The sequence below is a fragment of the Onychomys torridus genome, chromosome 11, assembly GCF_903995425.1.
Source record: "Onychomys torridus chromosome 11, mOncTor1.1, whole genome shotgun sequence".
Taxonomy (NCBI): Eukaryota; Metazoa; Chordata; class Mammalia; order Rodentia; family Cricetidae; genus Onychomys; species Onychomys torridus.
In genome coordinates, this window is record NC_050453.1 from 56,619,843 (window position 1) to 56,644,558 (window position 24,716).

Below are 24,716 nucleotides of genomic sequence, written 5' to 3' on the forward strand. Positions count from 1 at the left end.
CATGCAGCGAGTACTGTATCACAGTTATTGTGCAAATGTTTCACTTGTGCAAAGTCTATAATGCCCAAACTGAGCACGTAGGAGGCGTTCACACAGCCTGTAGATGGGTGAGTGGGTGGGTAGGTGGGTAAGTGAACAGGGGTTGAGTAGAAGCCATAACAGGCCGTTTGAGAGGTGTATTATCATCCCCTCCTCCCCCTTCCCATCCTCCTCTCTCCCCACCACCACCAACCCTGCTCCTCCTCCGTTTCAGTTCAATCTTGAGTCTCGTGATGGAAAACAACCAAAGCCAAGTTGAAAGGTACGAGACCAAACCCTCTCGCGTCTCCCTTGGTGAATGCCTCGTAGAGGAAACTGACGTTGTACTGTCCACACAAGCAGTGAATGGAGAGACCGTCCCCATTTTGTTTTTATGGCATCAACCTGGTTTCGAGACAAACAAGTCTTAGAGTCCACTGAGTATCATCCATATTTAATGCTCCGTGCTATCACAGTCACGCTACTTGGATGGTCATCAGCACCACTTAAAAATATGACTCCTTGTTAAATAATTAATACATGTGATGGGGTGGGGAGCATCAAGCCAGCTCCAGTAATTAATGGACTGGTTACAAGATGCTCAGGAGATGGCTTATCCACTAACGCTACCACGTAGGTCTCAATGTTTTAACTTTAAGCCTATGTGCATTAAAAAAAAAAAAAAAAGTCTGGTGCAGAGCTGGGTGAGAGGTAGGAGAGAGGACCACAAGCCACCACACCAGTTTGGAGGCCTTAGCTATTAAGAGAATGGGTCAGAGAATACAGGCCTTCTTGGTGCCCCAAGCATTGCCCTGCCTGATCTCTAATTACACAAGAGATGTAGTACTTGATGCCTTTTTGATGGCCCAAGCCGGGAGTGCACAACCTTTCTGTTCTGGGTTCTCTTTTATCCACCTCCCTCAAGAATTAGGGATGAACCGAATCTCTGTTTGTTTTCTTGCTTGTTCTCTATTGTTGGCTATTCTCAGAAATTAACCTCAGAGCTTTCTTGGAGGAATTAGTCAACAGCATCTCAGTTCTAGGAATTGAGAGAGGAAAATGGCCCCATGATTGCTCACCAGCAGGTGGGTTCCCACTCAGCCCACCCTACTCCCCATCAGGAAAAGAAAAAAAGCTTCAGTAGATAAAACATTGTCTTGCGTCCTTTTGCGCCATTCTGGGCAGTCAGTCTGGTAGGAAGTATGGGGCGATAATAGGTCCGTCTTTTCAGAGAAAGCCCTGGGTTTCAAGTTAGCAGGAACCATCTATCAATTCTTAGGATTATGCCATGATTTACTGTCAGAGTACCGTGTATTCTGTGATTTTCTGCCTCCCGTGAAACATTGTGCTTTCCTTTTCTATTGATGTATCAACTATAATAGTTACAAGCAGCTACAGAAAAATCAATAGCAAGCTTTCATTACTGTGTACATCAAGTCAAGAGCCGCACGCTTCAAGAGCCTACTTTGTTAGATACTCACCCATGGAAGAGGGTTGTGTGCTACTATTTTTTCCCCCAGACTGAACAAGAAAAATCAACTTAGAGAATTACAAGCATTTGGATTTTATAAATATGGTTGTCACAAATATATATGTCACGTATACTATATTATACATATGATTGTCTTCTAAATGGAGGCATAGAATTCCACAAAGGGTATGCATACAGGTTTAATTCTTTCATCAGAGGGAAACAACCATTCCAAAATAAGCATAGAGGTCAGTTGTGTTCTGTAATTTTCTTCAGGTCATCTAGGCGACAGGAATAAGTACTAGGATAGTCATGGTGTGCTATCAACCTGCTCCACACCCGGGCAAGCAATGAGCCTCAGAACCACCGAGGCTGATATTGCCTGAGTCTTAACCGAAATTTCATTCTCTTTCAGAGTGCATGTTGAAAAATAGAAGAGAGCACAGGGTTTAAAAGCAATATGTCTTTGGGATCATATTTAGCTACCAGATACTATGTGTACATCAAGATGGCTGGAGAATAAAATACATGTACGGGTATTCCGGGGGCTGCCCAAACCCCCAGATTTCTCCAGCACTTCAGGGTTAATTTGAGCAACACACAGAGACAATTGACAAAGCAGTTCTAAGCAGTCCTCATTCTGATCCATGTGAGCTCATAAAGACCAGTGATTTCCTGCCTCAGAACATGTGGCGATGCAGCCAAGCCGGTAGGTTTTCGGAATTCACCCATCACGTCACGTGACAGTCCACATAAGTCATTTCCATCTGCCATGATGACCATCCAACTCCAACCCCAGTTTATTTTGAGCTTGAGAAGTTAGACTCGGTCCTTTTTGTGTTCTCATGTAAGAATCTTAAACTATAAAATACTTCTGGAAAGCTCTCAGCAACATCCAAATCAAACACCCTAACACACAAACAAAAACCTCGAGGACTAAATCAATCTCTCCCCCAAAAGACCGTTTTGAGACGTTGATGCATCTAAACAAACAGTTTGATTTCTTTCAGTTTGTTTTGTCTTGAGGGAGAGAGGAATTTGTCAGCAATGGACTTCTCGGCCTGTTTTCCTTCAGAGGCTTTCCAACTCCTGGTTTGGGTTTTTGGTTTTTGAGTTTTTTTTTTTTTTTTTTCCCCTTTTTCTCTTTTTCACGTGTGCAAGTGAGTGCATGCCTGCGTTTGCGTGTGCATGGGTTGAGGGGACAGGGTGTTTGTTGTTGTTACAACTAAAATTTTCATTTAGTTGTAAAACGACTAAAAGGCCAGGCAGCTTTTGCATCCGCCTTTGACATTCTAACAGTACCATAAAATGCTTTTCTCCTGGAAGCTCTACACAGAGTGCTGGATATTCTGCAGGATCCTGCAAGGATTCCTTGTAGTTAGCCCATGCTGGTTCCCTTTCTGGGAACAAGCTTTTCATTGCCCAAAATAGTTAGGCAATAGTGACATCAACAAGATTAGACTGCCCCTCCCCTTTCCAGTGCCCGACTTGGAACCTATATCCTCAGAAAATTAGGCAAGCACCTGACCATCCATTTATGTCTTCTAAGAGTGTACACTCAGATGCACACACCACACACACGTGCACATGCACGCTTTCCTATTTTCCCTCTTTAGGACTACAGGAGCATGCTACTCCATCTGATCTACCTACCATTCATCTAGTAGTTAAAACTGTATTTTAAAAAAAGTATAATTTATTTATGTTTTTGTGTCTCTGTGTATGCTTATCATATGCTTGGATTTCCTGTGAAGGCCCGAAGAGGGTATTAGGTTTCCTGGAGTTGGACTTAGAGACAGCAAGCAGTGAGCCACTTGGTGTGGTGCTGGGAACACGGGAAGAGTCACAAATGTTGTTAGCCACAGAGCCATCTCCAGCAACACCCCCCTCACCCCCACCCCGCCTGCCCCCCCCCCCCCCTACACACACACTTAATAAACCTACTTTCTGTATGGTCATTCTAACTATAATGGGAGATGTGCGTAAACATCGTGTGGATGATTACAGGATCTCTGTGATTGCAGCTGATACTTCCTCTAGCTAGTATTTCAGCTTTGTAAAAGAACGCTCTTTCCAAATGCTGCCCAGTTGAAAGGGAATCCTAAGACTGAGGATATAGCTCAGCCAAAGACTCTGGGTTCCGTCCCCAGCTGGGATAGAGGAAGAGATCCTTCCATGGCCTTCTCCTCAGCCACCCAAGAGAGTGTTTGCTCTGCCTTAACCCGGCTCGTGCCGGAGGGAAGGTCAGGGTGCAAATTCCAGCAGGAAAGGAGCAGGATGTTATAGACAGCAGGGACTTTCCAAGCTGGCTGTGTGGGCCACACCAGTGGGGAAATCCAGAGTGACAGCAGATATGCCACCCACTCACCTACCTGGCTCCCTGCCAGAGAGGTTGCTGGTTTGTGTGTGTGTGTGTGTGTGTGTGTGTGTGTGTGTGTGTGTGTGTGGTGTGTGCGCACGCACGCGCGCGTGCGTATGTGGACGTACATATAAGAAGTAGTTACTTAGCAGGTTTTAAGGATAGATGTTGTTGAAGAATATCTTAAGCAGAAATTGTGAGTATATTAAGAATCAGGCAATAGCAGGGCTGCAGTGGCACACACCTTTAATCCCGGCACTCAAAGAGGCAAAAGGCAAGTGAATCTCTGTGAGTTCAAGGCCAGGCTTGTCTACAGAGTGAGTTCTGGGACAGCCAGAGCTATTACAGAGTCAGGCAATAATGAATGAGTGGATTTATAGAGAAGGAAGGAAGGAAAAGTAGGTTTGTAGACATCCAAACAGGCATCAAGCAAAGGCAGCTGTGGTTATAGTTTCTTCTTTTTTTCTTTTCTTTTCTTTTTTTCTTAGCCACCCTAAAGCAAACCTCTGCATATATTTGTTGTTTCTTTTTATTTAAGAAATTGTTTATTCATTTTACATACCAGTCACGGATCTCCTCTTCTCTCCTCCCGCCCCTCCATCATCCACCCCACCCCCCCACTCTGCCACATTATAGTTCATTGTACTAGTCACATAAGATTTGAATTTTCTTCCCAATTAAGAAAAAAAAAGAAAGAGGCGTATCTTAACATTTTTTGTTGCATTCACATAAATGTTATTCTGTGATGTAGTTGAACTCTTAAATTAGTGTAGTGTTTTAGTAAATTATCTGAGAAGTGACTTCAGGTTTTTTCCTGTCCCACAAATGTACTTTTCCTTTTTGAGCCTTTATTTCCAGAAATGTCTTCCAGATCCTCAGTGCAGAGACCCTTCTGCCTCATCCCTGATGCCGTGATGGTGTGCTTGTGTGTACACCATTCAGTGTGCTTGTATGGCAGTGTCTGTGATGTGCCCACAGCTGGTGCTGTTTTCTCTATTGGACGCTCCACTCACTGGTAACTGAGCTCACACAGGACACACTTGGGTAAGGGACAGGACTGTGCCATGCACCCTCTCCTGACTGTCTAGCCCAGCCACAGGCAAAGGCTTGCATGCAGCCTGAGAAGTAACCTGTAGCTGGATTGGTTCAGCAATCCTCACTCATCCCCCAGTGAACAAAGAGAAAGGCTTACTCCCCACTGGTATCCCCCTTGATATCTACTTGAAGGTAGATAATCTCATCAATAGGGGTCTTCTGGAAGTTTCCACTAAACATTTGAGAATTTTTGTTAGTGACCAGAGTAGGCAGATGATTATGAAGCAGATGCATTTATAACATGACGTTCGGTGAGTTGACCAAACATGTGGACTTTTCTGCCTCCTTCAGAGGTGTTAAAGTGGCTTCATGTTGCTGACTCTTGAAGATGTCTGCATATCACAGCAGCTCACTACTGTCTGCAACTTCAACTCCAGGGAATCTGACACCTTCTTCTGGCCTCCACAGGCACCCTCACCCACAGAGGGTTATATGTAGATGGGGCATCCGGAACAGTTATGGATCCAATTCTGGGGCCAAGGTGTAGCAGGGTTTTCATCTCCATGCCCATCAAAAACTTAGTCTGTACATAACAAAAGGCCAGGAAGGGATAGGCACATAGAGGGTGGAGCTTAAACTAGTGGGAGCTTCATCATTAACTAGTGTTAGAAGATGGAATAATGTTGTCAGTGCCACTAAGTCTTAAGCATTGAATGAGATAATACTACGCAGGTACTTAAATACTCTTTGCTCAATCAGTACTAGTTAATACAGCATGAATCCTAACCTAAACACCACTACTAGGCGGTAAGTCCTCCGAATGCTCACGCTCCTCCTACCGGAGCTTTGCGCTCTGGTTTAGCCTGCAGTAGATTGTGTTCTTGGTTTCGTTTGAGTTAGACAGACAGGAATTTGTGTTAAAGCAGTGCGGAGAAACAGATACTTCCTTCAGAACCAAAGAGTCACACCTCAGTTTTCTCTTGAAGTTGCATAGCAGAGAAGCAAATCCTTCTGCAGTCAGCCCTGCCTTTGACCACAGCCAGGGTGGCCTACAGCTTGCTTCTTGTGCTGTATTTCACTGTCTTGGACCTTACAAAGCGCTCTTCAATTTTCCATTAGTCTTCAATCCATAGATAACGCCAACATCACATTTTACATAGCCATTCCAATCTTCTGCATCGAGGAAGAGAGCTTGGCTCGTCTTTCAGCTGCAGCTGGAAAATTGAGTCGGCGGAGGCTACCCTTGACTCTGGCTGGCATGGGTATAACTGATGATTCCCCGGAGGCTCATGGGGAGAATATTTGGTTTGTCTTATCCTGAAGCATAAGATCCCACGAGGCAGTCATGGTTCCACAGTGGCAGCCTGAGCTGACTGAGCATCTGGGGACCTGTGCCCTCCCTCAGGGAAGGCCAGTGGAAAGGTCAGAAGAGCTCCTCTTCCCTCCGGGCTGGTGTCAGGAAGGGAAGATGGTGGGCTGATAAAAAGTTTTGTATGAGCTTTCCTAGGAAGGACTGAGATCGTTGTTTCGTACATTCAACACCACAGGGAGAGAAATAGGTGCTGTCCTAGCTTGTAGCCATTATTGCCTTGTTTTCTAATTCATCTTGAAGATGAGGAAACAGAGGTAGAGAGGCAGTTTCTTAAACCTACACAGTCAGATATTCATATATTCATCTATAAAATAGATTATAATCACCATCTTAGCAAAATCTACAGTTAGGCTTTTAAAACCATAGGCGAGGGTAGCTCCCTCAGCAGAAGACGAGCCCCCTGAGCTGGAGGTCTCAGGCTAATCTCCTTGTTAGGTCTCTGCCACATGATTACACAAATACGAAACATATTGGTGATATAGATTTCCTGTCTTTCGCAGAGAAATACAAATCCATGAGCAATCGAATGAATTATTAATGTAAGTTATGTCCCAACCTAGATGAGTATTTGGCGCTAACGATCTTGTTAGGTAACCGGTTGTTCTTTTAGCACCCCACCCTGAAGAGACCCCCTCTTTCAGTTTTTTTTTTTCAAGCGAAATAATTCAAGCTAAGTATCGGTTTTCTGAATATTTTTTTTCCCTTCTTTTCAACCTCTGTCTCACTGAGCAGAATTTCAATAAGCTAAGGGAAATAGATGTAATAACGGGCAACGCGTGTGTCTAACTCCTAAAAGCGGCTTTATTTTTTAGCTTCACAGTGTAATGAACCTGGGGTGCTTAGGGCTGAGTGTACAATAACAGTTCTCCCGGGCCTCCACTTGCACAGTTGTGTGGATTGTCAGGTCTTACTCTTCAGAAGAAATAGGAACAGGGCATCCCAAGCATAAGCCCCACTCAGGCAGAACTTTTCAACATGGCAGCCAGTACCTAGATGTACATGTATTAAAGAAATTTCAGTCACCTCAGGCCAGTGCTTTCTCCAAGTAATGGGTACTAGCAGCATATAAATGTGAAGCAGTTTTGGTAGTATGCTTACTTAAAAGGGGAGTAGAAGGACTGGCAAGATGGCTCAATGGTTAAGAGCACTGGCTGCTCTTCTAAGTGGACTAGGGTTTGGTTACCAGCATCCACATGGCCACTTAGAACCACTAATTCCAGTTTTAGGTTCCCAGACACCCTCTTCTGGCCTCTCTGAGCACTGAAAATACATGGTACATGGACATGCACACAGACCAAACATTCATACACATAAGCAAAAAGAAATAAACCTTTAACAAAAAAAAAAAAAATTAAAGGGAATAGTGTGGGTCAGGTACGACATTAAAATACCCAAGTGTCCTCCTAATACCATTATTTATTCATTGTGTACCTCTGAGAAAGACGGGGCTGTATTCAAAAAGGGATAAATACTGATCCAAAAGCAGACACAGGGACATTCCTTATTCCCTGATGTTTCCGATTCTGTTGTTTGTTTAAGGCTGAATTTATTTCTCCTAAGTAGGATCTTCAGAACCCAAGATAGAAAGGTACTTTAAGCTTCCCAACAAAAATAAAACTGAAATCTAACATCTAAAGTAGAGGGGTTCAGATTGCTCGGCCTTAGCTGGTGACTGATCACCACGCTCCATAGAACATCCGGCTGTTTGAAGACCAACTTTCTTTTCTTCTTACAAGGCCTTTTGTGTTGTTTTAGGGGAGTTTGTTTTGTTTTAAAATAGGCTCTTACCATGTGACTCTGGCTGAATTACAATTCACTATGTAGACCAGGCTTGCCTTGAACTTACTTCCCACCACAGGGATTCCACCACACCTACCCCATCTTGTTTTTTGTTTATTTTTGTTTTTGTTTTGTATGTTTTGTTTTCAGACAGGGTTTCTCTGTATAACAGCCCTAGAGCTCACTTTGTAGACCAGGCTGGCCTAGAACTCAAGAGATCCACTTTCCTCTGTCTCAGGGCTGGGATTAAAGGTGTGCACTGCCACACTCAGCCTTGTTTTCAAATGGAACCAGAAGCCATGGTTCTCCTGCAGTCAGAGCCAACCACAGCCTGCATGGTACCTTGGAAGACAAACCATTGCAAAGATGTTGCCACGGGACTGTTATCACCATGGGTTCTGTTGCTGGGCAGAACACACCAGGCAGTGGAGGCTGCATCTGTCTTCTGGTATCTCCCTGTCCTCTGAGCAGGAAGTTTCTGGTTGATTTTGTGCACAGGCAACATCTGGCAGGGAGGCCCAGGTAATCTGAGTGGCACACAACTCCATTATTTTGTAGAATGTTGAATGCCTTCATTCATCATTGCCATTTTGAAAAGACGTGTGTGTATGTGTGCGTGCGTGTGTGTGTGTGTGTGTGTGTGTGTGTGTGTGTGTGTCTGTCTGTCTGTCTGTCTGTCTGTCTGTCTTGGAGCTGAGGACCGAACCCAGGGCCTTGCGCTTGCTAGGCAAGCACTCTACCGCTGAGCTAAATCCCCAACCCCTTGAAAAGGCTTTTAAAACAAGTATTCCAGTACTCGTTGGTCTCATGGAAGCCTCCTTTTCCTGTGGCTTCTTCTTCCCTTTCCATCCACGCCCATCTTCTGTCTGAAATGGTCTCCTTTACTCTCCTGAGAGCAACTGGCTGCAGAATGCAGAACAGGCTCTGAGCAGCTTGTGTGGGTAGCAGAGCCAGAAACAGCAAGCAGCTCCTGGCAATCTAAATTGTAGAGTATCTTGTGGATGGACCAGTATTTCAAAGGAAGAAGGGATTTCTGTAAAACGCTGAATTATGAAGGAGTATTGATTGTGTGGGTAGAAGTATCTAGAAGAAGTATCTTTTGTCTAGACTTGTTATAATATAGAGAAATGTTCAAGTCAACTATTTATTCTGAGTACATATAACATGCCTGGTGCCTGTTAAAAGCTCAAATGTTACCTTTTTTTTTTCTTCTTAGACATAATCTCTCTGAAACTTGATATTGCCTGCAAAGTACTACCAAAACTAAGCAAGGTGAACCGGAATTGGGCTGATAGGCACACATACCCAAAATAATATTTTAATTGGCTGAGCTAATATTTGATCCAAGTTCATAAAAGTTTGAAGTCAGATAATTAAATGCAAATACGGTCTTCATCCCAAAGACGATAAGAATGCCTTTAAGCTAATATTTTTAACAAGAACTGTTCAACTGCACTCTCTTGTAAATTTTATCATACCTGAGGCGGTTTTCCTCATTCGATTAGCTGGAAAGCTGAATTTATCCCGAGGCAAACCAGACATCTAGTAGAGGCTAAACTCCACAACTGGAGCTTAAATTTGGCTTAATATATCCCCACTTGGATCTGCCTGTTTAATTCCCTTTCATATGATAACGTTGGTTTATTCATAGTCTTGACTTACCACCTGAACAAACTGAACCTCATATCTTATTCTAAGAAAATAAGAAAACTTTGCAAAAAACCACCAAAGTTCCTGAATGGAAATCAGATGCAAATGTGCCTCACAACTGTTTCAGGATATCATTATAAGAATGGAGATGTGGCTGTCTCTTACTCTGTGGGGACAGATGTTCTCAGTGAAAAGATACAAGGATTGTGACTCCCAAGGCGAGCCAAGGCTGCTGCAGTGGGGGACATTCACATGTGAAATGCGGCCCCCACCTATTTTTATCAAACATTAGACCTTGTCTGTGTCTGATGCACACACAGTTTTATTTGAAATTTAAGGGCACCAAGGAAATATTAAATAGTATGCTTCTAAATTCTCTCTTGCTTCCAAATATTCAGTCAGTTCCCATCCAGGGATCTCATTCTGTCTCACTCTCCCTGAATGTAGAGGTACTTGTTACTCATCACCTGACAGATCACCATGTGATCTGTTTGCTGGCTTTAAAAACCTCAGTGTCATACACCACTTTGTTCTTCGGAGTTTGTCCCTAAGGAGTTTGGAAATGAAATAGCAAATCAATGCAAAGATGTTAAAATGTTGCTAGGTATAATGGCACATCATCCCTTAGAGGCCAAGACTGAGGATCATGAACTCTAGGTCAGAATGGGCTACAAGATTGGACCCTATCTTGTATTTCTAAAAACACAGAAAAAGGGAAGAAATAAATGTACTGTGTCACCTGATACGATGTCCCTAACGTGACAACAAACACATCACCACTTAACAGCTTCACACAAATGCTTTCCGCACTGTTCATGGAACTCAATTCCTACAATTTTCAATCAAGTTGTACTTTTTCTAGAGATAACTTATAGGAGATGGGCTCTGCTATACCTGAAATTAGTTTTGAATTTGACAAGGCAGTAAACTTAGTAGTGAAACTGCTGTCTCATTTTTTAAAAAGCTCAGTAAATTCCCATCGCATTAGTTTCTCTATACGACATGTTCCTTGAAGCTTAATAGCAATTGTTAAATTCAGTAACAGGCACTGGGTGTTGGAGGGTATGCCTGTGCTGCGTGTGAAATAAGAAATGAGGCAGGCTTCAGGCTGTCTCTTTCCAAGAGAATGTGCCTAGCAGCAGAGACAAGAATAAGCCAAGGACTAATGGATCAAAAAGGAGAAAAAAAAAATAGAAGAGGAAGAAAATAAGAAAAGAAATAAGCTTAATGAGAAAGATATTCCCAGAATATTTAGAAGCTCTTGACACAAGCAAGGTCCATGTGTCTGAAATAAATACGCAGACACATTGTTTAACTTGACAAAGGCCAAGACATCATCCTAGGCTAGAGCTGGGCACGTTGCTGTCTTGCAGCTAACAGACAAGTGGCCTTGGAACACTCAGTGCTCTGATGGGGAAATGGAAGGTGCCACTGAGTCATTCCTTGACAGCGGTGTCTGCCCTGAGTCTGAGGATCAAGACCAGTTAGTAGGATGAAGGTGAAGGAATGAAGGAATGGAAGTCGGAGTTAGAGGGGCCAGCACGGGTCCAGGCTCAGGCCCATCTGAAAACAGTGGGTGAAATCAGACTGCAGAGGTAAATGCTAGATGAATGTCTTTAATCTTTAGCCCAAGGGCAGTAGCAGGCCATTGGAGAATTTCAGGCACACAATCAGATCCCCACTTAGAGCTATCCTTCTGACTGCCCTGAAGAAAATGGATTGGAGGCAGGCAGCACTGGGAGAATTGAGAACAGTTAAAGAGGTAGCTAAAGCAATAAAGGCAAGTTATGGTGTGACAGGAAGAAAAGGGTAGATTCCAGACATAATTAGGAAGCAGATGCAGCGGGACTTGGTGTGTGGGCTGGCAGAGAGGAGCAGTGACCGCGTCTCCCTCTGAGACTCGTGGTCTAGCCAGACATCTGTAATTGGATGGATACTGGTCCAGGAAAGACAGGAGAAGTTCAGGTTCAGAGCCCTGGAGATTGGGCTGAGTTGTAAACATTGTGAACTTAAAGAGCTCCCCGGCCATCTGGGTAGAGAGGGCATAACTATGCCTAAAGCCAAATGTATTTGGCAGCCTCCGGCACGGGCATTCATTGACAGAGCTGGTGAGGAGGCCGAGCAGGGAGAGCAGGGTGTCCTACCTGGAAGAGAGTCCAAAGGATTTCAGAAAGGCCACACACCTGGCAACACTCTCGTTGACTCTGTTTCCCCAGACAGTACAAAACATAATGGGGTTAGGGTGTGTGTTGCTGGCTGTTTAGGAAATAATTCTATGAAAAACAGAAGGCTGGTGTGAATTCAGTGTGGAAGAATGGCAGCCCGACAAGCTTCGGGGGAAAAAAGGAAGACAGCTGGGCGGTGGTAGTGCACGTGGTTAGTCCCAGCACTCGGGGGGCAGAGGCAGGCGGATCTCTGTGAGTTCGAGGCCAGCCTGGTCTACAGAGCGAGATCCAGGACAGGCTCCAAAGCTACATAGAGAAACCCTGTCTTGAGAAACGCCCCCACCCCCTCCCAAAAAAAGAAAAGAAAAGAGCGAAAGAAAGAAAAAAGAAGAAGAGATGCTAGTTTGGAATGTTGAAGAAACTGTTACATTTGATCATGTGCCAGGGGCTGTGGATCCAACTGCAAAGACCATGACTCTTCCCTTAGGGTTGCCTTTCTAGAAGATAAGAAAGGCAACTTTAAAAAACTAAAAACAAAAAAAACAAAAAAAACAAAAAACCTTTACTTTAGATACTAATTTTTAAAAATTACCAAAAAGACTTGATCCAAACTAACAAAAAAATACACACGTAACATAAGCCCGTCAAAATCCAACAATAGTGTATGAACACAGCATAAAATGTTCCAAGTATCAGATTCTGGGCAGTAGTCACCTGGTGGACCTCAGTAAAGTTAATGGGAAGAACACAGAGATGACCCACAGGCTACATCTCACATAAGCAGTAGACTGTGAGTATTAGATTATAGAAACCTATCTGCACTGTATCTAATTTCTTTTACTTTCCACGGTGCTAGGGCCTCATACATGCTAGGCAAGCTCTCTATCACGGCCTAGTCCCAGCCACATTTTTTATCTTTTCCCATTTCTCTCTCTCTCTCTCTCTCTCTCTCTCTCTCTCTCTCTCTCTCTCTCTGTGTGTGTGTGTGTGTGTGTGTGTGTGTGTGTGTGTGTGTGTGTGTGTGTGGTATACCATGTCATGCATGGTCAGTGTCAGGACTCTTGGTTGGTCATTCTTCTGCCTCATTCACTGAAACAGGATCTCTCCGTCAAACCCACAGTCCACTGATAGGGCTAGTCTTGCTGACCAGCTTGCTCTGGGAATGCCCTGTCTCCACCTGAGGAGGCTGGAAGTATAAGCTGTACACCATTCCCACTCTGGTTTGTGTGTATGGGGGTAGGGGTGGGGGTGGGGGGGTTGTTGCTGTTCTTTGTTTTGTTTTATGTAAGTGTTATTTTCTTTAATTCTGAGGATTTGGGGCACTTTTCTTTTTTCTTTCCTTTTTTGAGCGGTTTTGGGTTCATAGCAAAATTAAAACACGTGCAGATTTCTTGTTTTCCCATCCCTGGCCTCCCCAGTCACCAGTGCGCCCCACAAGAGCAGTGCGTGCGTTAGCTGGTGGAACTTCTTTGACATCTGAGTTACCACCCACGCTCATCTCTCATTGAGTTCACTCCTAGTGGGGAATATTCTGTGAGTTTACATCAACATGCTCAATACAGATTCCCATTATGTGTCCTGCAGCATCTTTCCACAGCCCTGGGGACCCTTTGGGTACCCCCTGTTCATTCTTGTCTCCTACTTACCCAGGCAGCCACCAATCTCTCATCATCTCCGCAACTCTGCTCTTCACAGAAAGTCATAGTGTCATAGAGTATTTTGTATTTTCAAATTGGCTCCTTTCATTAAAAGTCAGAGTTGAGGTCACCTGCATCTTTTTGGGGACTCCATACAAAGCTCATCTATTTTTGGCATTAGATCTGTCACTGTCTGAGTTATTAGTTGTGGGAGCACAGAGGGTCAGAAAATCTGAGTTTGCTTTACCTAGCAGGGCTGCATAATGGGATGATTTGACCATGGGCATAGTTACCAGGTTTTTGGAAGGGTCTACACTTGGCTGTATGGTGTGCTTTGATCTTGCAAGGGGGGACGTCTTTTGCCCCACCCATTGGCATATTATAAAAGCCCTTTTGAATAAACCTCTGGGTGACTGGGTATTGGTCTAAGGCCCTCCCGAAGCTATCCTATGTCTCTGTCTTTCTCCTCATCATCTAGGTCTATCTTTCGATCTAATATTTCCTCATTCCTCTCTCCTCTGACCAAGAACCCTTCAAAAAGTTGGAGAAGTTGGAGCTAGTCTCTCAGCAGACTCCCACAATTAGTTCAGTTACCTAATAACAGACATCTTGATTGCTTCAGATAATTATGAGTCAAGCTGCTATAAATATCTATGTGTGATATAAAATGTGGATGTAAAATTTCAGTTTAGCCCACTCCTTTTGTTAGTTGTTTTGAGACAGGTTTCACTGTGTGGACTAGACTGGCATCAATCTCATGCTTTTCCTGCCTCAGACTTTCAAGTGCTCGGTTATAGGTATGGACTACCGCACCCAGCTTCATTTTCAACTATTATTAAATGTAAGTTCCATAATGGTAAGTTAGTTGCTATACAGCCAGTCCACAAAACTCTTTTCATCTTGCAACACTAAAATTCTATGTCCATTAAACAGTAATTCCAAACCGCCATTCTTCTTTCTGAAGTTGACAAACCTAGCTACCTCATAGGTGGTCTGTCTTCTTGTCTGCAGCTTTTCCCCTTCAGCATGAAGCCCTCAGGACTCATTCATTCAGAATTCCCCTTATTTTCAAAGGCTGAATAACCTGCCTTTCCCCTACTCCCTACCCCCTCCTCTCCTGTTTCTCCAGTCTTCTGTTCATGGATGGGCACTTGAATTGCTTCTACTTTTGGCCACTGTGAATAACTGTCCAATATAATGTATTTTGCTATAATTTAAACCGGGGGGGGGGGGGAGGGGGAACACAAAATGAGGGGACAGAATGTTTTGAGAGGTATGCAAAGCTTTATAAAGATTGCTCCCAAAGTCGTCTTTGAGGAGATGACCTTAGCAGATGAATTGGGGACATGGCTCTTGCATGGGAGAGGGAGAGTCATCTGACGAGAGGACCACAGGTGGGTAAGTCCTGAGGCAGATGAAAGCTGTGTGTAGAGACAAAACAAAAGGCAAGAAATGTATGTAGCTGGCTGAGTGAGGCAGATGAGCTCTTGGGTTTCTTCAGTATATGGGATACTGCACTCAGAGTTCTGTACATGGTGCTCAAAGAGGAGAAGCCTGGCCTGTTGTAGCACAAGTGAGCTAGTTCAGAAACTTGTTACAGCTCTAAATTTATCCCCACAAAAGCTACCTTGTTTCCTCAAAAAAGGAGACAACTTAGTGCAGGTTGTTTTGGTTCCCATTTTTGAATAGTACATCATGTCAGATCACAACTATAGTTAGAGTGTGTGTGTGTGTGTGTGTGTGTGTGTGTGTGTGTGTGTGTAAAACAGTGTCTGAAATAATTTATAATTTTAGTCAAAAACTATTGTGGAAAAGTGAAGTAACATTCAGATATTAAGTGCAAAAGGAAGAAAGGAAGTAATGGGCTGTGGCCTAATGGGCTCTGCCCATACTTGTTTGCTAAAAATTAGAATTCAGTGTCTTCAAGTCTTACTTTCATTTTCAAGCAGAATATTAAAGAGTGTGGGTGACAATGGAGATCTTCAAGTTTTCTCAGTGTTCACAAATACAGAACCTTTGGTCCAACCTAGTGGCATGTCCATGTCGCCAGAGACAGTCCCAAGACTAGAAATGAAGGCACAGGGTCAGTCAGGAACACTCCTTCCAGCTGGAGCACAGTTGTCTCTTGAGAATGGGGTGCTTTTATTTTAAATTTTATCGTTGTGTGTGACATGTATATGTAGAGCATGGAAAATTATCATCAGTAGACAGCCTTGTGTACTCACTTTATGTCAGTTTCAGGGCTATCAGGCTTTCCAAAGTGTATCAGTTACTTTTGGCTGCTGAGATAAAACACCATGACCGAACTAGACCGGAAGAAAGGGTTTATTTTGTCTTATGGGGGAGGGTATGTTTATCATAACAGGGAAGCAGGGTAGCAGGGGCAGGAAAGAGATCACATTTCAACCCCAAACCCGGAAAGAGAACTAGAATGGAAGGAGTCTCTAAACTCTCAAAGCCCGCCCCCTGTGATGTACTTCCTCCAGCAAAAACTGCTCCTCGCCTCAACTTCCCCAAACAGTACCAACTGGGAGCCAAGTATTCACACACCTGAGCCTAAGAGAGACACTTCTCATTCAAACCACCACATGCAATGGGCCCTTTACCCACTGAGCCATCCTGCCAACCCTGGTGTATTTTTTTCTATAACAACATGGACAGAGGGAAGACATGGCTGTAGGTGACATTCTCCATGCATCCATGCTCCTTGGCCTCTGTATCCCAGCATGTCACACACAACATAAAACACCATGTGTGTTTGTGGTTGGTGCAGCTCAGACCTAAAAAGGGGCAGGGGGATGAAGGTAGTTGCCTGAAAAACTTAAAATTTGGCGGTGTTTCCCCTGAATGATCTTTTTCTCTATTTCTGTATGTTGTGTATATAGGTGCTTTGTCTGCACGCACACCTGCATGACAGAAAAGTGCCATCAGATCCCAAGCTACAGCTGTGAGCTGCCATGTGGGTGCTGGGAATTGAACTCAAGACCTCTAGAAGAGCAGCCAGTGCTCTTAACCACTGAGCCATCTCTCCAGCCCCTTGTAATCTTTTTGATTGAGAACGGAATGAAACCTTGAGTACTACCAACTTCTACTGTTCATTTTAGAAAATGAACTATCAGAGATTCTGTTTTGTTGTTGTTGTTATTCATGAAAAGCCAACCATAGGAAAAATGGCCAGCTTGATTGATGCTGAGAAAGACCATACCCACCTTCCACATGTTGCTGGAAGCAAGCACAATCTCCATGTCATCTGCACAGGAAAGTCATGCTTACTCAAAAAGGGAGGTTTTTACTTTTTAGTGACCCTTTAAAATGGGAAAGTTTTGCACATGAGAAAGCTGGCTCTGAGGAGTTGAGCGGCTTGTTAGTGGGACTGGTCATGAACTACATTAAACCACCCCTGTCATTAACTTTTGTTGAACTCAAATTGGACCGTGGGACCCTCGGTCTTTGACATTTTCCTGAAGCCTGCATGTAAAAAGTCAAGAGCACAGAACACCTCGGCACCTTCACAGCCTGGACGGACAGGGTTGGGTAGGCTTCGTTCAGTGATGTCCCTGAAGGCACCCTCAGTGGCTAGACTGTCTTTGGCTACAACTGATTCTGTTCACAATGGTCTGTGGCACTGAAGATGGTAACTTCTCTTTGGATCATCAGAAACAGGAGCTGATGCATTTCTGCAGAGGCACTAACAGTTTGGGAGGGGCATTCTGTAACATACAGTATACTTTCAAAACTCAACTATTTGGTGACCCATCTGCAGACTCGGGTCCTGGCCCTGCCAAAGGGAAGTCCTATGGTATGGACTTAAGGGTGATGGGATGAGACATATCTGCTCATAAGTGTGAAAGATCTGCTTTTCCTGGCTCAATCACTAAGCCTTGAGCTTTTTTCTTTTGAAAGATGAAAATATTGGCTGGTAAGATGGCTTAGCAGGTGTAGACATGCGCCTGGTGATATGAATTCCATCTATAGGACCCATATAAAAGTAGAAGAAAAAAGCATCTCCACAAAGTTGTCCTCTGACCTGAGCATGGACTGTGGCCCATGGCCTTCTCCACATCATATATACACACATGTCAATGGGAATATGAATATCTTCTCCATGAGACTAAGAGAATTCAATGAGGATTTTTTTTTTTTTTAAGAAAATAACTAGGCACATTGATATAGTGCCTGCTTAGTGTTAGCGTCTCTGTTATTGTCTGGGTCTTACTGACATCTTGGAAACCCCACTGAATAGCTCCAAGTCTGACTGTTATCGTGTGTGTCATGTCTACCTTCTTATAAATAATCCTTCCTAAGTGGTCCTTCTGCAGAGCCCACACAACCTCTTCCAAACCTTCTCACTGACTCCTGCACTTTCAGCCTCACACCAAGTCTCAGCTCTAGACCATTGGCCCCAACCTCTCTGCTGGATCTAGTCTGCCTTTGTATTTCTGGCCACCTCCCAATGTCACATGTGCTTCCACTCAGCCTAGGCCCCCCTAAACCCCTCACATCACTTCTCCCTTTTCATGCCTTACTGTTGGCTGCCAACTTCCTTGATACCTGAAAGGCACTGGGACCCCAGGTGCCAACTCAGTCCAAGGCCAGCAAGCAGTGATTTGATGCCTTTCGGGTCTGTCGTTACTCCCGTGACCATTCTGTCCCCAGTGGCTTCCAGTCTGGGCTCTTTAGTGAGCCTACACCCTCCTGTCCATCACTCCTGCACACACAGTTGCTTTTCTATTTTTTAGAAGAGTGCCCTTTTGAAAACAGGGGGGGGGGGGGCATTTCTTCCTGTGCCTCCAGTGTGCGTACAGCACTTTAGAGAAAATCCAGCCTGCCTAACACATAACCCTCTTACACCCAACCCGGTCTGAGCCATTCACTCCCCTCACACATGTACATTGCACTGCATCAGTGTTCCAAGGATGGATTCCTTCTGTCTCCTGTTCTGGGGTTTTGTGTATCAGGCACTGTCTGCAGGACGGTTTTTTCATCTCTCATTTAGTTCACCCCTACTCACCTTTCAAAACAAGTGGGCTAGAGGGAGGGCTCAGCGGTTAAGGGCACTGACTAGTCTTCCAGAGGACCTGGGTTTGATTCCCAGCACTCAGAACTCTTCAGGCTTCTCATCTCCACCAGAAGCCTTGAGCTCTGAGTTAGATGCCCATCCAGTGAGGTTCCAAAGTCCCTCTGCTTCTCTGTATCACATTCCCACTCTGAATCAGTGCATCATGTATGTGGGAAAGGCACGACATGCCAGAGCGCTTTGTAGACCACAAAGTCCCACAGTTGTGAGGGCCTCTGTTTCTACAAATGTAGAGTGCAATCACTTTGTGTATATCAGTGGTTCTCAACCTTCCTAATGCTGCAGCCCTTTAATACGGTTCCTCGTGGTGGTGTGGCCCCCAACCTAAAGTTACTTTTGTTACCACTTAGTAACTTTTGCTATGTATGAATTGTAAGGTAAATATAATATCTTTGTTTTCTGGTGGTCTTAGGCGACCACTGTGCAAAGGCCGTTTGACTCCGAAAGGGGTAGTGGCCCACAGGTTGAGAACTGCTGGTGTTTGTGTTTCTGCGCATAGCCCCTCCTAAGGGTTATGTTTCTTGTTACTTACTAATTTGCTTGAAGGCATGGAGTTGTGTGTTCAGGTTGGTAAAAGTAGCTCCTGGCTTACTAAGCATATCATTGCACATCTATCACGGCGCAGGGGTTACAGTGATGAGTTTCAGGGTTTACTGGAAACTGAGATGAGTCTGATTCTAGGCAGCTGCTCCAAAGACTCCTTCCCTCTCCTCTGCCCAGCCCTTCTTTTCCTGAGTGAATTTTGTTCATATAAGAACAAGCTTCCTCTCCAACCCCCCAAAACTTCTTACAAAATTATTTATACAAATTATTCAAATTCATCCCCTAAAACTACTTTTAGGACTTCCTCACAGAAAGTTTTCTCTGTCTCAAAAGAAAAGGCCTGCTGCTAACAAGCACGTGACAACACCTCTGTATTTGTAGCCTGTCCCCTCCCTCCAAAAGCTTCAAGGCAAAACAGTCCATCTTTCCCCGAGTTCTGTTTTAAAAGACTGTATCTCAGGAAAAGACACTTAGTCCTGGTCCCCGCCAGGCCCCTTGCTCAGCAAAAGACCCATCTTTGAAAGTGTGTGCAACAGTAAGGTCGCTGGCTGTCCCATGACAGTGACCAGGGAGGCTAAGGTTCATCTTCAGAGAGAGCCGAATCCTGCCCATGACAGAGGAATCAGGGCAGTAATGTATTCAAGAAGGCCTAAGGGTTCACTTCTCAATAAGGATGGAAAAAAAAAAAAAACACTTGAGCGCCCCACTGTGAGCTTATCGTAATGTGCTTCATAGAAAAAGTTGGTAATTAGTCCCTGAGTGAATAAAGTAGAACAGATAAGCGATTGGCACTTAGAGGGGAGCGCAAAATGCTCTTGCTAGTCATCAAATTTTAAAGGCTGTAAGAAGAGGTTGGGGATATGCCTCTGCCTGTTTACATACGGTCTCCAGCACAGAATTCGTACTAACAACTAGCGTTTTTTAAATTGTACGAGAATGAAGGTTATGTAAATGCCAAAGGAGTGCAGAGTACCAAATGCAAGGTGTTTGAGATCAGGTGGAAAATGCCCCAGAGCTGGTGGGAATTCTGCCGGGTGTCACTCTTTGCTTCCAGCTGGGGTTTCCCTGCTGAAATCCAGAGGTGTCCCAGTGCTGTTAACTGAGGGAACTCAACTGCAGGTCTGAGTACTGCCTATTTAAATTGATTGCATTTGTAATGTTCATGAAAGGAGATGAGTTTATGTTTAAAAAAAAAAAAAACTAATTTAGTGGTTATTGTAGCAATGCACTCAAGTTTTTTAACCTTTCCTAAAGAAAAAATACACACAAACCACATCAGAGAAAATTCCAGGTTTCCTGGGAGGAGGTATTTTTGTCCATCTTTTGACGTTTACCTTCTCTGTTGCTTCTAGGTCCTTATGAGCTCTTCTCTATAGACCTTTTAGATTAGGTGGGAAAACCAAGGTTTATCTGCCAGGCCTGAAGACCCAAGAGACACAGGACCCCAGCGGGGAATTGTAGTTCCCATGAGACTGCAGGCATGGTCCCCATGGCAACACCAACCAGGGAACCGAAACCTTCATTGGTAAAACATGTAGAGCAAGTCTTGCTATTTGGACCACAGTGTGATCTGACTAGTGAACATTATGACCTTTAAAATACTTTGTTACAGTTTAAAATATATATGTAAATTTTCGGCAAAAAAAAAAAAAAAAGAGAATAGTTTCTAATTGAAAAGGAAAGCAGACTGGCTCACAGGATCAGGAAAAAGGTCATCATTTCACAATCATAATCACTTTGTGAAAATACATCCACAAACGGTGTAAAGGACAGTAATTAGTGAATTTTCTGAGGATCCCTTGACGGATGTGTGGTCCTTATCCCAGCAGCTTGCAGTCTCTGGAGGGAGATGATGGACCATTTTAATAGATGGAGGCAGTTTAATAGCACTCAGGGCAGGCAAGAGTGCGACAATCCAGCAACTGCTTGCCAGCAAATGGGAGCCAGTTCAACATCGCCTCGACTTCCCCTTCCTCCCTCTGGGGTTCTCGCTATGTGCTCCAGGCTGGCATGGAATCCACAATCCTGCTGCTGCTTCCGTACTGAGATTACACATGTGTGCCACCGTGCCCGGCTTTCCTGTGCTTTTAAAAAACATCTTACAGTTTATGTACCAGGATCTTTGTCACCTGCATAGACAGAAGTCTTTGGGACAATTAACAGCATGCATTTTTTGTTTGTTTTTCGCCTTTCCTGGAACTCGCTTTGGAGACCAGGCTGGCCTCGAACTCACAGAGATCCGCCTGGCTCTGCCTCCTGAGTGCTGGGATTAAAGGCGTGTGCTTCCAACGCCCAGCCTAACCGCATACATTTTATTATATTTAATGGTAAATTCATTGCAGTAGCTTGGGGAGATAATTTAGTCAACTGGTCATTCAACCCTAATTGAAAGGGATATATATTTGGCCAAAATATGTGGAACCTATGTACTTTCCTCCTATATGGAAAACTGCAAATGTTTTGAACTTTTCTGAGAAAGTACCAATTTGGACCAGTATTCTCAGAAGTTAGCCGTAAATGATAATCTTAAATTTTTCAGTGCTCATTTTAGAATAGTAGCAGACAAATACGCTTGTTTTATATTTCATACTGCTCAAATTCCTACATCCTCCCTACGGGTCTCCGACTATTTCCAGCTTTTCCGCCTCGTACGAGTCCTTCACTGTCTCGTGAAATGAAGTGTAGTTATCGCTCAATCACATAACTTCATATAGCGTCCTCTCTACTGCTGAAGAAGAGCACGTTGAAGGTATTTCTAACCGTTTACATTTGGCAATTTTGAACCAAAAACAACTCTAGATCATAGCCATTTTTCTAAAAGTGTTTAAGTAATTGAAACTCGCTTTACAAATATTCCACATTAAGATGGCAGTATCCGGTTGGCTGTAAACTGCTGTGTCAAATGCCAGGTGCCGCAGCACACGGTACAGAGCTTGCCGTGTAGCATGTGTCTGGTTGTCCCACTTAGTAAGGAAAAGTGTTTTTGCACCTCCCATCTCTCACTTTGAGCTAGGGTTTGGTCTCCAGCTCCATGTTCTCTATCTACTTCTTGACGATTCCTCACTGGTTTGAATCTGGGCTGGAGACTTGGTAATAGAGGAAAACTTCTGGTACAGAGTCAAATATAAACACTCGGCTCCTCCTGAACACAGTTCAGTGGCACACGTAAGGCAGCCTCGTTGACACAGACAAGAGGCACACAGGCACCTAACATATTCGCTGTGAGTTACTATGGTAACAGTGACCTTTCATCCAGCACATTTAACCTTTTATTCATTTTCTTGTAGTATTTGGTTTACTTCAGAATGTTATTTATTTCTGCCCAATTAGAAAATAAAGGATAAGGATGGCTGTGTCTGTTTACTCTTCGTGAGGAGTATGTATAAACACATGCACATCTGTATATTTTTTTCCAGCAGCTTCTATACACACATTTCATATAAGAGTTATACAGTGATCATGAATAAACCCCAGAAGTGAAATTCCAACATTCCATCTTTCCCTTGTCCATCATCTGTGTGTATTTGTGTTATGTGAGTCTGACTTTTGTGATACTGTGTCTTTCTTGTTCAATATGTAGAAGGACCTCTAGGTCACATAGCTTAAAACTGGATGATCATCCGGAGTTAGGCAGGTGAATTGCCCATGTCCAGCTTCTTCATGCCCGTGACCCAGGACCAGGGGCATAAAAAGAGTCGGCCTTATGAAACTGCATTCAGGTTAAAGAGTACCAAGCATCCTGGCTTGTATTCTGCCTAAAGGATAAGGCTTTCATTTGATAAAGATCATTAGTCACTGAGATATGTATTTGAGAGAGTTCCCAGTAGCGAACCTTCAGCTGGCAGTCACTGGAGTGTACCAGATGGTTCATTAGCATAGGCTAGACAAGTCAAAGGCTTTCAGAATCATTTAGAAAATGTCAAACAGAAACAAGAACCTTGTCACTTTTTATTAAAATTAACTACATCACACCCTGGACACAGATTTCACCTTGGGTCAGAAAAATTAATACAGAATTATATGAATTGTGTAATATACTGGTTTAAGATAGGTCTTTCTCTAGGGATTCATTTGCTGGCAATATATTATGATCCCTCTACTTTAAGAATCCTCAAGCCTTTCCTTTTGTAAGATATGAGAAGAGTTGACCTTGCTCAAAACCCATTGGTGTCTAATTGATTTGAGGTATATGTAGAATTTCAACAAGACCTCCTCGCAAAGCTCTTTTGTCGATCCTTTTCCCAGGAAGCGTGGTACGCGGGGCTTCCTTACTATTCAGCAGCATCTAAAACACACTGTTTCTCAAGAGGAAAAGACAACCATTAACTGAACATTGCTTTAGTCAATGGGACTCTTAAAGAGGAAAAAAAAAAAAAAAAAGCAAAATCACGCCATTGAAATCTTGTCTTTGTTTTTTTAAATGCAGACGTCAAGAATCTTGAGAACTTCCAGCTGGTGGAAAATGTCCAGGAGCAGGTGAACACTGCCCTGATGGACTACATGGTTTGCAACTACCCCCAGCAAACAGAGAAGTTTGGACAGCTGCTCCTTCGACTTCCGGAAATCCGGGCACTCAGCATGCAGGCGGAAGAGTATCTCTACCGCAAGCACGTGAACGGGGATGTACCCTACAATAACCTTCTCATCGAGATGCTACACGCAAAGAGAGCCTGAGTGGCCACCCCTGGAAGCTTGCTCTAGGAGCAGAGAGACTGGAGGGAGAAGAGGAGGAGAAGGAAGGCAATGTACTCTGAACCGCTCCAAGCAATGCTTAGTCAAATGTGGGTTAAAGATACTGAATTTTAAAAAGCATAATAATCAAATACTTAATAGCAAACAAATTGATATGTCAGGGTATTTGTACTGCAGACTGTGAATCAAAGGCTTCACATCTCCAAAGGATTCATATGAAAGACATTGTAATGGGATGGATTGAACTCACAGAGTCCAATACCACATCAGCATAAAAATGGACAGAACAATTCTTGTATATTTAAACTGATCTGTTATTAAGGAATTCAGCAGTTGATCAGTGTCATTAATTGGACTTGTCCATGGTGAAGCTGCACATCTCCCAAACAAAGACTACACGGGCTGTGCCTTGGCAGCCCCCCTCTCCCCCTCCAGAAGGCCCTACACCTTCTCACCTGTGAGCTCGGACGCTATGCTAAGGATTTTGTTCAGCCACACCCAGTAGTAGCTCCACTAAATCATGAGTTCTGAATGTCTGTCTTAAACCTGCCAACAGCTAATAAGAACAATGTATAAATATGTCAGCTTGCCATTTTAAGTATGTTCTGAAGTTGTTTTGTCCTGTGTTTGTAATTTAAAAAAAAAAAAAGCAGGCAGTATCCCTTCTCTCTATAAGTATTAGTTAATAAATACGAAAGGAAATCAAATAAATTTAAGCAAATACTCCTAGCAAGCAAGTTAGATCTTATTTCTGCTATTGTTGCTGAAATGTGGCTTTGGCATGGTTGGGTTTCATAAGAATTTTTGGCTAAGAGGCTTGTTAGTATACATCCGTCTGTTTAGTCATCAGGGTTTGTAGTTCATTCACTTAAAGATAAACCACTAAACATCTTTTGCTGGGATGGGATGTCAAATAGT

The 24,716-nt window shown here is 43.6% G+C and overlaps 1 protein-coding gene across 1 annotated transcript in view; it reads left to right on the forward strand.

Moving 5' to 3' along the window:
- Nr5a2 (nuclear receptor subfamily 5 group A member 2) overlaps positions 1-24,420 on the forward strand; it is a 108,630-nt gene extending 84,210 nt beyond the window's left edge. The window contains exon 7 of the mRNA XM_036202470.1: positions 23,533-24,420. Within this exon, the coding sequence (XP_036058363.1) occupies positions 23,533-23,780 (248 nt within the window). The 3' untranslated portion in view covers positions 23,781-24,420. The remainder of the gene's footprint in view (positions 1-23,532) is intronic.
- Positions 24,421-24,716: the final 296 nt, after the last annotated feature.